We start from the raw sequence: 15,034 nt of genomic DNA, 5'->3' as shown, positions 1-15,034 counted from the left end.
TATTAATATCTTAAAAAATTTAAGAGTTAATACCCAAAATTGTCCTCGACTATAGTGGTTTTTCTCAATTTCGTCCTAAACGACTTTGGTGACCTAATATAGTCCCAGACTTTTGTGTTTCGCTCAATTTAGTCCTCCGTTTGTTATTGCGTCAAATTGGTGTTAAATAAAGGGACAATTCAATAATATCAATATTGACCTCTCTTTACTTTCAACCTGCGAAGTGAGAAATCTCTCTTTCTTACACGAATTACACCCAGAGTTACTCTCGGACCTACGAATCAAATTTTATATTCGCAGCTTTAGAAGTGATTCTGGGAGTAATTCGTAAAAAAAGAGTGATTTCGCACTTCACATGTCTATGAATAAAGAGATGCCAATATTAAAATTACTGAATTATCTATTTATTTAACAACAAATGGACGGAATAACATATGAGGGACTAAATTGAGCAAAAACACAAAAGTCTGAGACGAAATTGAGTAAAAACACAAAACTCTGGGACTACATTAAGTCACCAAAGTCGTTTAAGACAAAATTGAAAAAAATCACTGTAGTTGAAGACAATTTTGGGTATTAACTCAAAAATTTAATTAAAAATAACTTCAGTCGTTAATAACTAACCTATAAAATGAGATTGAAGAGAGTACTAATTTTAGATACCAGTTAGCAAAATGTTAATGCAAAATGGAACAAAATATGATCTTTGTGAAATAGAAGTCCCAGATGCAATCCAATGAAATCATTGATATAATGAGATTTGAAAGAGCAGATATAGATCGAAGAAGAAAATGAAGAGGATTTTGGTGACCTTTGATATAGATGGAACTCTGATAAAGAGTTCTGGGTTGCTGCATCGCCAAGCCTTCTCTCACGCTTTTCTTCAAGTTTTCAATGTTAAAGGCTCCATTGATGCAATCAAGGTTACCTTTTTTCTTATAATCACCTCATTATTATCTACTTCTGGAAATTCTTAGATGTATGGAACTTCTTACTGTAAAAGTATCCTATCAAAATTAAAGAAGATTCATCATGATATGATGAATTATTTACAAAGTATATATTTGATTGTTTTTATGATTTTATCTAAGTGAATTAATTTCTGCAGTATTTTATACTGCTTAACCATTGCCCAAATTTTACTTTTTACTGAGTTTTTTTTAAACCCTTTTTTTTTTTAATCTATTATTTACTACTTTTAACAGTTTTACCCTATTCAATGTCTTCAATCGTCATAAAATTATCCTCTATTTTCTCAATCGCTAACTCCATCAAACTTTGATGAATGAGTTAATACCCAATTTAATCTTCGACTATAGTGGTTTTTCTGGATTTAGTCATAAATGAGTTTTTATGCAGGTCTTCGACTTTTAAGGTTTTACTCAATTGAGTCCTTGTTAAGATAGCTTGGTAATTTCATCTCTATCAATACCCAATGTAATCCTTGACTATAATAGTTTTATCCAAGTTAGTCTTCGACTATAATGTTTTTACCCAATTTAGACTATAGTGATTGTTCTCGATTTAGTCCTTGATTCCAACAGTTGAGGACTCAGGTAAAACCATCGAAGTCGAGGACCTAATTAAGCACAAAAAGTCGTTTAGCATTAAATCAAGAAAAACCACTATAGTCGAGTACTAAATTGGGTATTACTTGTGGACATAAAAGAAGCATAGTGGAAAGATTGGAGACCAAATATGGCATTTGGTAGTTGGTACCCTATCTTTTCACTTTGCCCAATTTTGTTCCAATGTTAAAAGTTAACAGATTTAGTGACAAAAAGGCCATTTAACAAGTTTAGGGACAAATGGATGAACATTGTGCAACTTTGTAATGATTGAGAATGTTGATTGGGCAGTGTCCAAATTTGAAGAATATGAGCAAGACAGAGCAATACATAATTGCATATTGCTACTTGCAATTTGATGTGCATTTTTATATACTGTACATTGTTAGAAATAAGCAGTTATAGAAGATGAAAGGCATAACAATAAATAGGCTAGGAGGTGAAAAGTCTGTGAAACTGTCCATTGTTATAGTATATATATCTGAGTTGTAAGCAGTCAAAGGACACACACAATAAACAGAGAAACAGGGAAACGAGGTTAGTATCCACAACTTCTTCCATTTTAGTTTTCTACATGGTATCAGAGCCGGTGAGAGTGAAGTAGTGGGCTTTGCTCGGAACGGGAGGACGACGCCGGAGCTCGAGTCGCGACGTCACCGGAGCAGCCACGCGCCGCCACGCGCCACCGTCACAGACTGCTCGCCGACTCACGCGCCGGCGCGTGAAGGAGTTTTCCGGCGACCATCTTCGACGGCGAATACACCGGTGGGCTCGCCGTAAAGTGTAGAGTCCGTATGAGTGGAGAGAAAGAGGTTTCGAGCAACTTCATATCGTTCGCGAGAGAGAAGACAAACCTGCTGTGCGGTAATATTGTTTGTTTTTGCCTTTTGGAGTAGTGTGTGCCTTTCTTTGTGCCTTCTGGAGTGTTGTTGAATATTGGATAATGGAAGTTCAGTATTGTGGTTCAGTACTGCGGTAATTTCATATCCAGCTTTAATTTGGAGTATTGCTGTGTTTTTTTTTTTTTTTACTGGGCACGTATATAATATGGCAGAAAACAAAAATATTACTGTTGTGTCTACTCCGTCTAAATTAATTGATGTAGTTCTGGCTGCTGATGGGTCTAATTTTGCTGAATGGAAATTTTTGGTCAAAATTAATTTGGATGGAATGGGTAAAGGTGACCATTTAGATACAGATTGCCCTCCAGATAATAAGGAGTGGGAGGCAGATGATAAAGCTTTGTTATCGCGGGTAATTAATTGTATTGATAGGAAAGTGATCTTATCAATGCAACATTGTACCACGGTTAAAGCAGTGTGGGATCTAGTGTCTGAATGGTTTAGTGGGTCAAGTAATTTGAGGAAACTGTATCAGTTGTCCCAGGATGTTTATCGTCCTAATCAAAAGGGTCGAGATCTACGAGATTACTATTATGATTTCAAAAGTTTAAGTGAAGCTTTATGTACTGCGATGCCTATTACAACTGATGTAAAAACAATGAAAGCTCAACGTGATCAATTAATTGCCTTTAGCTGGATTTCTGGACTTGACAAAGAGTATGAGGTTCTTAGGTCACAATTGCTGGGAAACAAAGAGTTAGGATCATTGGATCAAGTATTCTCCCAGATACAGAATGCATCAGTAAGTACTGATGAACCCCCCGAGAAGAACGTTTTTATATCACAAGGCAGCAATAACGAAGGAAGTACGTTTGTGTCGCAAGGGAGGTATACTAATGAAGGGTACAATAGTCACGGTGGAGGTGGTCGTCATCGAGGACGTGGAGGAAGGGGCCGCGGAGGAGGTCGTGGAGGACCAAGGGTATGTTTCAATTGTGGAGAACCAGGACATTTCAAGAATCAATGTCCTAAACCACCAAGACAGCAAAGATTTGCTAACACAACCTCTGGGCCTGAAGGACATATGGTGGTTATGACAAATGAGGAGTTAGCAGTATTCAATCAACTGAAGGGGTCTTCTCTTGTGCAGTCTCCACCCCAGTTTCCATCCAATCAACCGACTTCTTCTGCCACCTTTGTCCAAACAGGTAATCCTGTTGCATGTGTGTCTTCTTCATCTACACAATGGGTCATTGACTCCGGAGCTAGTGACCATATGACAGGTAATTCTAAAATTTTTTCCTCATATTCTTCATCAAACCCTGGGGCCATGGTTACTCTGGCAGATGGGTCATCTGTTCCAGTTTTAGGTCGAGGCAGTGCTGTTGCAACCTCCTCATTACCTTTGTCATCTATATTATATCTTCCAAAGTTTCCCTTTAATTTGCTTTCCATTAGCCAAATCACACGGACTTTGAATTGTTTTGTCTCCTTTTTTCCGGGTTATTGTTTATTTCAGGATCTTTTGACGAAGAAGATTATTGGTAAGGGGAAGGAAATCGGAGGACTATATGTTTTGGAACAGTCTGTATCTCCGTCCAAGGCCATGTTGAGTGATACCTCTCCTCTTCAACTACACTGTCGGTATGGTCATCCATCACTGTCGATCCTAAAGAAGTTGTTTCCTGGTTTAGAGTCATTGTCTACTTTGCAGTGTGAGTCGTGTGAGTTTGCTAAGCATTGTCGGGGTTCCTATCCTCCTCGTGTCAATAACAGAGTGCAATCTATATTTGATCTTGTTCATTCTGATGTCTGGGGTCCTTGTCATGTCACAGGGACGAACGGGTTTAGATATTTCGTAACATTTGTAGACGACTTCTCTAGGTGTACGTGGTTATATCTTATGAAATCTAGAGATGAGTTGTTTACAATTTTTTGTAATTTTTGTGCTGAGATCAAAACCCAGTTTAATAAAAGTATTAAGTGTGTGCGAAGTGACAATGCACAAGAGTATTTCTCTAAACCTTTTTCCACTTATATGAGCCAAAATGGGATGGTTCATCAGTCCTCGTGTGCGTATACCCCTCAGCAAAATGGAGTGGCAGAAAGAAAGAACCGTCATGTGTTAGAAGTCGCTCGGGCACTTTTGTTTCAGATGAAGGTGCCTAAGGTTTTTTGGTCTGATGCTGTTCATACTGCGTGTTTTTTGATCAACAGGATGCCTTCATCTGTCCTTAAAGGACAAATTCCTTATTCTTTGGTGTATCTAACAGAACCTCTCTTTCATCTCCCACCAAAAATATTTGGATGCACTTGTTTTGTCCAGGATGTTCGTCCTCAACGCAGGAAACTTGATCCTAAATCACTTAAGTGTATATTCCTGGGGTACTCGCGTACTCAAAAGGGTTATAGGTGTTATTCACCTAACTTGGGGCGGTATTTAGTGTCAGCTGATGTTACCTTCTTTGAAAACATGGTGTTCTCTGGGGATGTGGGATCGTCTGGGTATGGGTCTACTCCAGATAATGATTTCCTTACGTATACTATTACCATACCAGTCGAGTCTGTTTCTAGGCCCCCCATTACACAGGTTTATACTCGACGGCCGAGAGATGCAGTGGCACCGCCTGAACCGCAAGTGGATACTTCCCCCTTACCAGAATCTTCGTCAAATGACCTGGATCTTCCCATTGCCCTTCGTAAAGGTAAACGTCGTTGTCAAAACCCTATTTCCTCTCTTGTGTCTTATGATCATTTGCCACTATCATCTCGCACCTTCGTATCACGTTTAGATTCTGTGTCAGTTCCAAACACTTTGAGTCAAGCAATAGCTCATGATGGGTGGAGACACGCAATGGAGGAAGAGATGGTTGCTCTTGAAGACAATCATACTTGGGATTTGGTACCCCTCCCGGCTGGTAAGACGGCAGTTGGTTGCAAATGGGTTTATGTTGTGAAAATGAATCCTGATGGGTCTGTGGCTAGACTTAAAGCTCGTTTAGTGGCAAAGGGATATACACAGACTTATGGTGTTGATTATACAGAAACATTCTCCCCTGTCGCTAAGATCACTTCAGTACGTATTTTTATTTCCTTAGCTGCGTCTAAACATTGGCCTCTGTATCAGCTAGATGTCAAAAATGCCTTTTTGCATGGTAAGTTGGATGAGGAAGTCTACATGGAGCAACCTCCTGGGTTTGTTGCTCAGGGGGAGTCTGGGAGAGTGTGTAAATTGAAGAAGTCTCTATATGGCTTGAAGCAATCACCACGAGCTTGGTTTGGGAGGTTTAGTAGCGTGATTATTGAGTTTGGTATGCAAAGGAGTATGTGTGATCATACTGTCTTTTTCAAGCACACTAATGTTGGGTGCATTCTCTTGATTGTTTATGTTGATGATATAGTAATCACAGGTAGTGATGCAGTGGGAATTGAAGCTCTTAAATCTTTTCTCAAAGAAAAGTTTCACACGAAAGATTTGGGAGTATTGAAGTATTTTCTAGGGATTGAAGTTGCTCGCTCTCGGAGAGGAATATTTCTTTCCCAAAGGAAATATGTGTTAGATTTGCTTGATGATACTGGGCTGTTGGGATCAAAACCATGCGAGACCCCTATGGAGCAGGGCGTTAGACTTGTGGCTGGTGAGGGGGAGGCTTTTGACTCTCCAGAAAGATATAGGAAGTTGGTGGGAAAGTTGAACTATCTCACCATTACGCGTCCAGACATTGCTTTTCCAGTCAGCGTGGTAAGTCAATTCATGCAAGCACCTACACGAGCTCATTGGGAAGCAGCAGTTCGAATTGTAAAGTATCTCAAGAATGCGCCCGGTAAAGGCATTCTATATGCTGATCATGGACATATGAGAATTGAGGCTTTTTCAGATGCTGATTGGGCAGGTTCGTTGAGCGACAGGAAGTCTACAACAGGATATTGTGTGTTCGTGGGAGGTAATTTGGTTTCTTGGAAAAGCAAGAAACAAACTGTTGTGGCTCGGTCCAGTGCGGAATCTGAGTATAGGGCAATGGCTCATGTGACATGTGAGATAACTTGGGTGCACAATATGTTGAAGGAAGTTGGTGTGGAAGTGGTAAAGCCTATACGTTTGTGGTGTGATAATCAAGCGGCTATACACATTTCAAATAATCCAGTGTTCCATGAGCGTACCAAGCATATTGAGGTAGATTGTCATTTTGTGCGTGAAAAGATTCAACAAGGCTTAATTTCTATGGCTTATGTTCGTAGTGGCGATCAACTAGCTGATTTGTTCACTAAAGGGCTCAGTAGGGACAGGGTTGAATATATTTGTAACAAGCTGGGCATGCTTAATATCTATGCTCCAGCTTGAGGGGGAGTGTTAGAAATAAGCAGTTATAGAAGATGAAAGGCATAACAATAAATAGGCTAGGAGGTGAAAAGTCTGTGAAACTGTCCATTGTTATAGTATATATATCTGAGTTGTAAGCAGTCAAAGGACACACACAATAAACAGAGAAACAGGGAAACGAGGTTAGTATCCACAACTTCTTCCATTTTAGTTTTCTACATACATTATTGCACTTAAACCAAATATTCTATTGCAGTAAAACTAAATAGTAATTGCATTTAAGCTGAGTTTGAGATAAGTATACACATCAAATTGCGTTAGTGGTGTCTACTGCTTGAGCCATCACAATATACCAATTGCTACATGAATGACAGTGATTTTTTCTTCTTTATTGGAGTAGTATCATGGTCAAACAGACCCGGCAATTATTGTGAAGACCCTTGTTCACTATGGCATTCCTTATGAGGTTGGTAGCTTTTCTTGCAGTTGCAGGGAGTTTATGTTCTCTTTTTTTTTTTGAAATTCATTGATGTTCATCTGGGAAAATATAGTGGTAATTCTTTGATTATTATTGAACACTGTTTTTGTTCATATTTCAATTTCACTCGAATCTTGCAGTGTGGTTTCTGTTTTCAATTGTTTTTGGTAATCTAATGACCAGTTGGCAAATGGGAAATTGCCGATTCTTAAATCAAGCATGGTAGATTATGTAAAGAGCCATGCTGAGGATATCGGAAAGGGTCTCGAAGTGCTCCCCGGAGTTGAAACTCTCCTTCAACGTCTATCATCACAGAAAAATGTTATAATTGGGCTGGTGAGTATTCTGGAACCTATACTATTTGTGACCTGATTTTTTTTTTTTTTTTTTTGGCATATTGCTTTTTCTTGCATGTGTTTTCAGTAATGATTTCCTTTCGGTTGTTGGAAAAGAACTTTTTGTTGTCGGAACAACACTTTAGATTTGTGTTTCCCTGTGTCAACAGTATGCCTTTGACTCTAGGTTTGCGTTTAGAAATAGATTTTTGCACATTTATTCAATGTTGTGTGGAATTGCAACTCAGTTAAAATCCAAAACTATAGATCTCAAACAGGTCTTCCGCACTACTATACTATTGGTGCATAAACTTTTGTAGTGCCTTTTGTGTAATGAGGTTGCTTGAAGAGGTTCAAAACTCGCAAATAAATAAAGGAAAACCTTAAAGTTGAATATAGATGGCACTAAACAGATAACGTTATAAGAGGAGTAGAGATGGCCTTGCAGTTTTTAACTGCAATAAGTGACCTTGCTGCAGAACAATAAATGAATGAGCATAGTTTATTTTTTTCAAAACAGATCAATGAATGAACATAGTTTATTTTATTTCAAAACAGATATCTGTCTTGAAATTTGCTATATGTAAATGTTAGGATCAAATACTTACTACTATGTAGCTATAGCTCGTAGCGAAAATGCAACTTTATTTCCTTATATACCGCAACATTTTTGAGAGGCAGGGCGCTGGACTTGGCCCTTCAGGCCTCTGCCCAACAATCCCCTTAGCCATTTGGTGCTGTACTTGGCCCTTCACCGACCTCCATCCAACAGTAAATATGTATTCCTTAACATTTGCCATTTCCGTGCTCTAGGTGACTGGAAACTTGGAAGAAATTGCGTGGATGAAGATGGAGGCCTTAGGCATCAAGAAATACTTCACAGTTCCTAACTTTGGAGGGTATTTTGAAACTTAGGCACTCTAGCTGGGCTGCCTTTTACTGATCTTTCAGATTGTCTAGTTGTTTTGTTATATTGTTCTATACTTACACATCAGATTTGGGAGTGATCATATGGAGCGTGGACATCTCGTGAGAATAGCAGCAGAGAGGGCTGAAAACTTATTTCCCGGGAATTTGGACTTACGGGTGCATGTTGGAGATACAGTAAGTCAAATTCTACTTGTTTGTATTTTTCTATGAATGCCTTCGCCTTCTCATATTGATTTTTCTGCACTAGATTGTCTGACTCTATGTTATTACCCTATTTTCATTTGGTATGCTGGAATTGAGATGGGATTTCATATTTAATCGTAGTTACTCTGATTCATTCTTCTATGTGAATCACTATTCCTTCCATGTAGTAAAGGAAGATGAGTCATGTGATGAAGAGTCTTTTAGAGAGGGTGAGTAATTGTCATTCTCTTGAGGATTGACAATAGATAGAGAATTGACAATAGATGTATGCTTATGTTTCTTTCAAACACAAAGTACTAAAACCTCTATAGAAATCTAATCCTAAGAAATATTGGTTGTGCAAGATAGAAGTAGACTAATAGAAGCAACAACTAAACGAATAGCAAATGATAGAAAAGGCGAAGAAGGATAGGAATTTAGACTAAGCTCAAGCGATGTGACCGACCTGGGAACAAGAATGAGAGTTAAACGGGAGGAAGCCTTTCTCAACGTCATTCCTGTTGAAACACAAAAATTGTGTCTGTAGAAATATGTCTGTTAGTTGTGTAGAGTTGTGTCTGTAGGATTGTGTCCTTTAAATCTGTATATATTTGTCTGTTGTCTCTCCATTGAGACATGGAAGTAATACAATTGTTGAATAGTAGAAAGATTCATTGTATTCAACTCAAAAGAACTGTACAAACATATACTATTTAAATAGGAATATGCTATTAACCTAATGGGCCTATTTCTAAAAGGACCTAGGGTTTCAACACTCCCCCTCAAGCTGGAGAGTATAAATCATATGCTCCAAGCTTATTACAAATATACTCAACCCTAGGAGCTCTAAGGGGTTTCGTCAAAATATCAGCCAATTGATCTGCAGAGTTGACAAAGCTTGTTTTGATACACCTTGACACACTCTTCTCTCTAATGAAGTGACAATCAACCTCAATGTGTTCGGTTCTCTCATGATAAACTGGATTTGAGGCGATGTGTAGAGCTGCTTGGTTGTCACATATCAATGTCATTTGAGCAACCTTGCCACATTGCAACTCTTGTAGTAAGTGCTTCAGCCACATAAGCTCACACGTGGCAAGGGCCATGGCTTGGTATTCAGCTTCAGCACTGGACTTGGCAACAACATCTTGCTTCTTACTTTTTCAAGATATGAGATTACCACCAATGAGTACACAATAACCCGAAGTAGAGCGCCGGTCAAACGGACAACCAACCCAATCTGCATCAGAATACCCAATAACCTGAGCATGTCCTCTATCTTCATATAGTAAACCTTGTCCTGGTGCTCTCTTGATATACCTTAGAACCTGAACAGCAGCATCCCAATGAGTATCACAAGGATTCTCAAGAAACTGACTCAACAAACTAACTGCAAAAGAGATATCTGGTCGTGTGATTGTGAGGTAATTCAATTTTCCAATTAATCTCTTATATCATTCTCGGTCATGTAATGGCTCCCCCTGTCCTGGTAAGAGTTTAACATTCGGATCCATTGGATTATCCACCGGTCTACAATCCGACATGCCAGTTTCTTCTAAAATATCCAATACATACTTTCTTTGAGAAATGACAATACCACTACTAGACTGGGCCACTTCAATTCCAAGAAAGTATTTCAGCTTACCCAAATCCTTAGTCTGAAATCAACTGAAAAGATACTCTTTCAACTAAGATATGCCCTCTTGATCACTCCCTGTAATAATAATGTCATCCACATATACTACAAGGTATATGCATTTCCCATTAGAATGATGATAGAAAACGGAATGACCAACTTCACTTCTAGTCATACCAAACTCACATACCACAGAGCTAAATCTTCCAAACCAACCCCGTAGAGATTGCTTCAAACCATATAAGGAACGACGAAGTTTACATACTAGACCAGGCTCCCGCCTGAGCAACAAACCCAGGTGGTTGCTCCATATAAACCTCCTCTTGAAGATCGCCATGTAGAAAAGCATTCTTGATATCCAATTGGTATAAATCCCAATGAGTATCACAAGGATTCTCAAGAAACTGACTCAACACACTAACTGCAAAAGAGATATCTGGTCGTGTAATTGTGAGGTAATTCAATTTTTCAATTAATCTCCTATATCGTTCTCAGTCAAGTAATGGCTCCCCCTGTCACTTGATAAATCGCATGTCATCCTCAGTCCTAAACAATGAAACCCCATATTCCATTGTGTATCCTTCGGTTGATCTTTTCCCTCTTCTACCTCGGGTTTGGAAAGACTAGGGTGGCCCAAACGGCTATGGAGAAGCAGGTGAGAATATGTAGAAGCACAGGCAGCAAGATCACCACCACGGAGGTAATAGAGGCCTTATGACTCAATCCCAGTGCCAATCACCTTCCCCGTACTACGGTCCTGCACAACAACCGAATTCGCACAAAAGGTTACAGAACAATTAAGGGTACAAGTGATTTTACTCACAGAGACAAGGTTTAAAGGACTATTAGGAACATATAAAACTGACTTTAAGGGAAAAGATGGCATAGGATGAGCTTGACCAACACCGACAATTGGTGTTTGATTACCATTAGCTAAGGTAACCATGGGCAACGCCTTAGACTTTATGACATTAGTCATAAGGGATAGATTACCAGAAATATGGTATGAGGCACCTGTGTCTAGAATCCAAGTATTTGTGTTACTAGCTTGAGAAAGACACAACAGAGAAGAGGTACCGGCGAGAGATGAAGCCATAATATTATTCAAAAGGAAAGGGAAAAACTGCCTCAAAGGATGGTTGACCGTTGACCGGCGAGTTGACCGGCAGAGATGAGGAAATGGAAAACACAGTCTGAAGCGTTTCCTCGAGACGAATCCAACGGTGGCAACGACGTCGCGATCAGAGGTCGGAGTAGGGAAATCTGATCGGAAAGCGAACCCAGATCTCGGCGACGGCGGTGGCGCGTGGCGGCAAACGGTGACTGGATTTTAGCCTCAGGCTCGCGACGATTCCGATTACACCTGTGGAGTTGGTTTGGGAGAAAAATCACTAGGCAAGGGTCGGAACAAAAAGAACAGTCGCGGCAGTGGCTTCTCCAGTGGTTGTGGCGGCGGAAAAGAATGGGTATTTTATTTTAGGGTTTAGGCTCTGATACCATGTTGAATAGTAGAAAGATTCATTCTATTCAACTCAAAATAACTGTACAAACATCTAATATTTAAATAAGAATATGCTATTAACCTAATGGGCCTATTTCTAAAAGGACCGAGGGTTTCAACAACAACAAATCCTTCTACATCTTTCTCAACATGGTATTAGAAGTCAAAATTTGATTTTTTTTCCCGGTGAACAGTATCCAGTACTGTTCATTCGAAACTAGTTTCTCAGATTACTTCCCTTAGGTGAGTTCTTTTGTCAAAACAGTACTACAACCCTCTTCTCCAGTCTCCGGCGATCCTGACCCATCTTTTCCGGTTGTCGAAACACCCTCCACGTGCCACCACATCGCCGGCGCTCCGACACCATGCGCCGGCGTGTGAGGCCGTCTCCGGCTGCTTTTTCCGGCGAAACTTTCCATTCCTGCTCGTCGGCCCTCCGCGACTTCGTCTGTGCCATCAAATTTCTTTTTGGTCGCGATGTCTTCTGACGAAAATTCTTCAGGTATTTCTCCTGCTAGTAATTCACCTACTTTTTTTTTTTTAGCTCTATTTATGTGCCTAATTTGTCTGGAAGCCCGGTGATCACTTCTGAAAAATTATGTGGTTCTCGAAATTACCACTCTTGGTCGGATGCTGTAGAGTTAATGTTTATGGGCCAAGGTGTTGTTGACCACTTACAAAAGGGTGGATATGATACCGGAGAAAGAAAAGGCAGTTTGGCAAAGGTTAGATGCTCAACTTTGTAGTCTCCTTTGGCAGTCTCTTCCCCATAATTGTTGCCCCTATTCCGGCCCTTTAAGACATGTGTCGAGGTGTGGAATCAAGCTAAATCTCTGTACACTAATGTTGTCTCTCAATTCTACAATGTTGTTGACAATTTAGTTAACTTGAAGAAAGATGGTATTGATATGGAAACTTTTCTTGGCAAAGCCCAAAGTTTGATCGGCTGAGTTTGGTACACTCATGCCTATTGGTGGTACGTCCGCAGAGCAACTTACCCAACGAGAGAAATTCTTTGTAATACTTCTCTTAACCAAACTAGGTCCAGAATTTGAAAGCATCTAGAATCAAGTTCTTGGAAGCAACACTGTCTCGGGGACCACCGAGTTGTTCAAACGTCTCTTGCAAGTGACCTCCATTCCAGTTACTCACACATCCACTACGAACAATTTGCTCTAGTCACACAAGGAGGTCGTGGACGATCTAAAGATCGTGGTTGACAGAAAAACACTAGAGTTTGTGATTATTGTAATAGAACTGGACACACACGGGATCAGTGTTGGAAACTTCATGGGAAACCGATATGTACCCAAGCAAGTGTTGCTCAAACTCAACCCGGAGAACCGAATTCTCAAACTATTTTCGCTACTGAGTATGAAGAGTTTGTTCAATTTAAAGCCAATCCCAAAGCTTCTGGTGTAACTTCGGCAGCCTACACTGACGAAACTCATACTGCTCTTGTATCACAACCTAGTCTGAGCGGACCATGGGTTATCGATTCAGGTGCCTCTGAGCATATCTCTGGTAACTCATCTTTATTTTCTCATTTCACCAAGTCTAAGTCCCTTTCATATATTGTTTTCGATAATGGGTTCCAAGAGTACGTCTACTGCAATTGAAAAGGCTTCCCCCTTCTTACTTTGCCTCTCTCTTCAATTCTTTATATACCTAACTGTCCTTTCAATTTAATTTCTGTCCATCATGTACGGTCACCTTTTTTTTTTTTTTTTTTTTTTTTTTTTTTTTTTTTTTTTTTGTCATTATGCAGGACTGTTGTTCGGGGAAGATGATTAGCTCAGGGTATGAATCAGAAGGACTTTATCGATTATCTATCTCAAATCCTCCTACAGTTTGCACTGTTACCATTCCTCCTTCCCTTGCTCATAACCGATTAGGACATCCCAGCCTTAATAAATTACGGCTACTTGTCCTTAGTTTGTCTCACTTATCTACCCTAGAGTGTGAAGCCTGTTAGCTTGGCAAACATTCTATAACATCTTTTCTTAATCGTGTTAATAAAAGAGCTGCTTCCCCTTTTTCCTTAATTCATACTGATGTTTGGGGACTTTTTCGTTATAATTCAATTCTTGGTTTTAAATATTTTGTTACCTTCATTGATGATTTTTCTTGTTGTACATGAGTCTTTTTAATGCGAAACCATTTTGAAGTACTTAATGTTCTTCGCAAATTTGTCAATGAAATAAAATATCAGTTTGGAGTGTCTATTAAAACTTTACGAAGTGATAATGCTGGAGAATATTTTACGACTCCATTATGCAACTTTCTTGATTCAGCAGGCATCTTCCATGAGTCATTTTGTCCCGACACTCAACAATAAAATGGGGTATCTGAACGTAAAAACCAGAGTCTCGTTGAAACAGCCCGCACTATGATTCTCCACTATAAAGTTCCTCCAGAGTTCTGAGCAGATGCTATCCTTCATTCCTGTTATTTAATAAATCGTATGCCTTCATATGTTTTACATGGTTAGATACCTTATGATATTTTATTTCTCGATCAGCCCCTTCATACTCTTCTTTTTTTAAAATTTTTGGGTGCACCTGTTTTGTCCGGGACACTACCTCAGGACGTGATAAATTTTCACCAAAATCCTTAAAATGCATGAAGTTACAAAAAGGTTTTAGGTGTTATTCCCCTGATAAGCGTTGTTTTTATGTATCTTCTGATGTTACTATTTTGGATCAACACCTTTCTTTTTGTCCACTTCACTAGCCTCCATCTCTCCCTTTCCTGATGTTCTTCATATCCCTACTTTTCAATGAGGGACCATGGTACATTTACCTCAAGCTCCATCATCACCTAGGTGTCCTAATCCCTCACCTATAACACCTCATTTACAAAACAATATATCACTCCCTTTCCTTATACTTATCATCGCCGTCCTCGACCACCCACGACAGTTCAAATCGATGAAAACCCAACTGATTCATCTCTCGAGCTATCTTTGTCTTCAGACCCGGTTCCAGCAACAAGCTCTCCTATCGCAAGTCGTGTAGGTAACAGGTCATCAAGAAATCCCTTTCCCATATAAAACTTTATTTCTTATGATCGTCTCTCACCTTCATATAATGCTTTTATCAAATGTTTATCTTCTGTCTCTGCTCCTGAATATGTTAAAGAAACCCTTTCCCACCCTGGTTGGCGTCAAGCTATGGTTGATGAAATAGCTGCTCTTCATTCATCAGGGATTAGAATAGAATCAAAGGAAGCAATAAAAGA

General features: G+C 39.5%; 1 protein-coding gene across 4 annotated transcripts in view; it reads left to right on the top strand.

Moving 5' to 3' along the window:
- The first annotated feature begins 683 nt into the window (after window positions 1–683).
- The window catches only part of LOC109147156, an 18,086-nt gene continuing 3,735 nt past the window's right edge, over window positions 684–15,034 (top strand). Inside the window, exons 1-6 of one of the 4 annotated variants that reach the window (XM_019294796.1) lie at window positions 684–923; window positions 7,132–7,197; window positions 7,393–7,545; window positions 8,358–8,443; window positions 8,540–8,672; window positions 8,707–8,839. In XM_019294796.1, coding sequence (XP_019150341.1) covers window positions 792–923; window positions 7,132–7,197; window positions 7,393–7,545; window positions 8,358–8,443; window positions 8,540–8,672; window positions 8,707–8,721 — 585 coding nt within the window. In that variant the 5' untranslated portion in view covers window positions 684–791 and the 3' untranslated portion in view covers window positions 8,722–8,839. The other 3 variants (XM_019294798.1, XM_019294797.1, XM_019294795.1) reach the window with 3 other exon arrangements.

Source organism: Ipomoea nil, unplaced genomic scaffold (assembly GCF_001879475.1).
Source record: "Ipomoea nil cultivar Tokyo-kokei standard unplaced genomic scaffold, Asagao_1.1 scaffold1977, whole genome shotgun sequence".
NCBI lineage: Eukaryota > Viridiplantae > Streptophyta > Magnoliopsida > Solanales > Convolvulaceae > Ipomoea > Ipomoea nil.
Note: the sequence above shows the minus strand (reverse complement) of the source record. Positions and strands in the feature narration are given on the sequence as shown.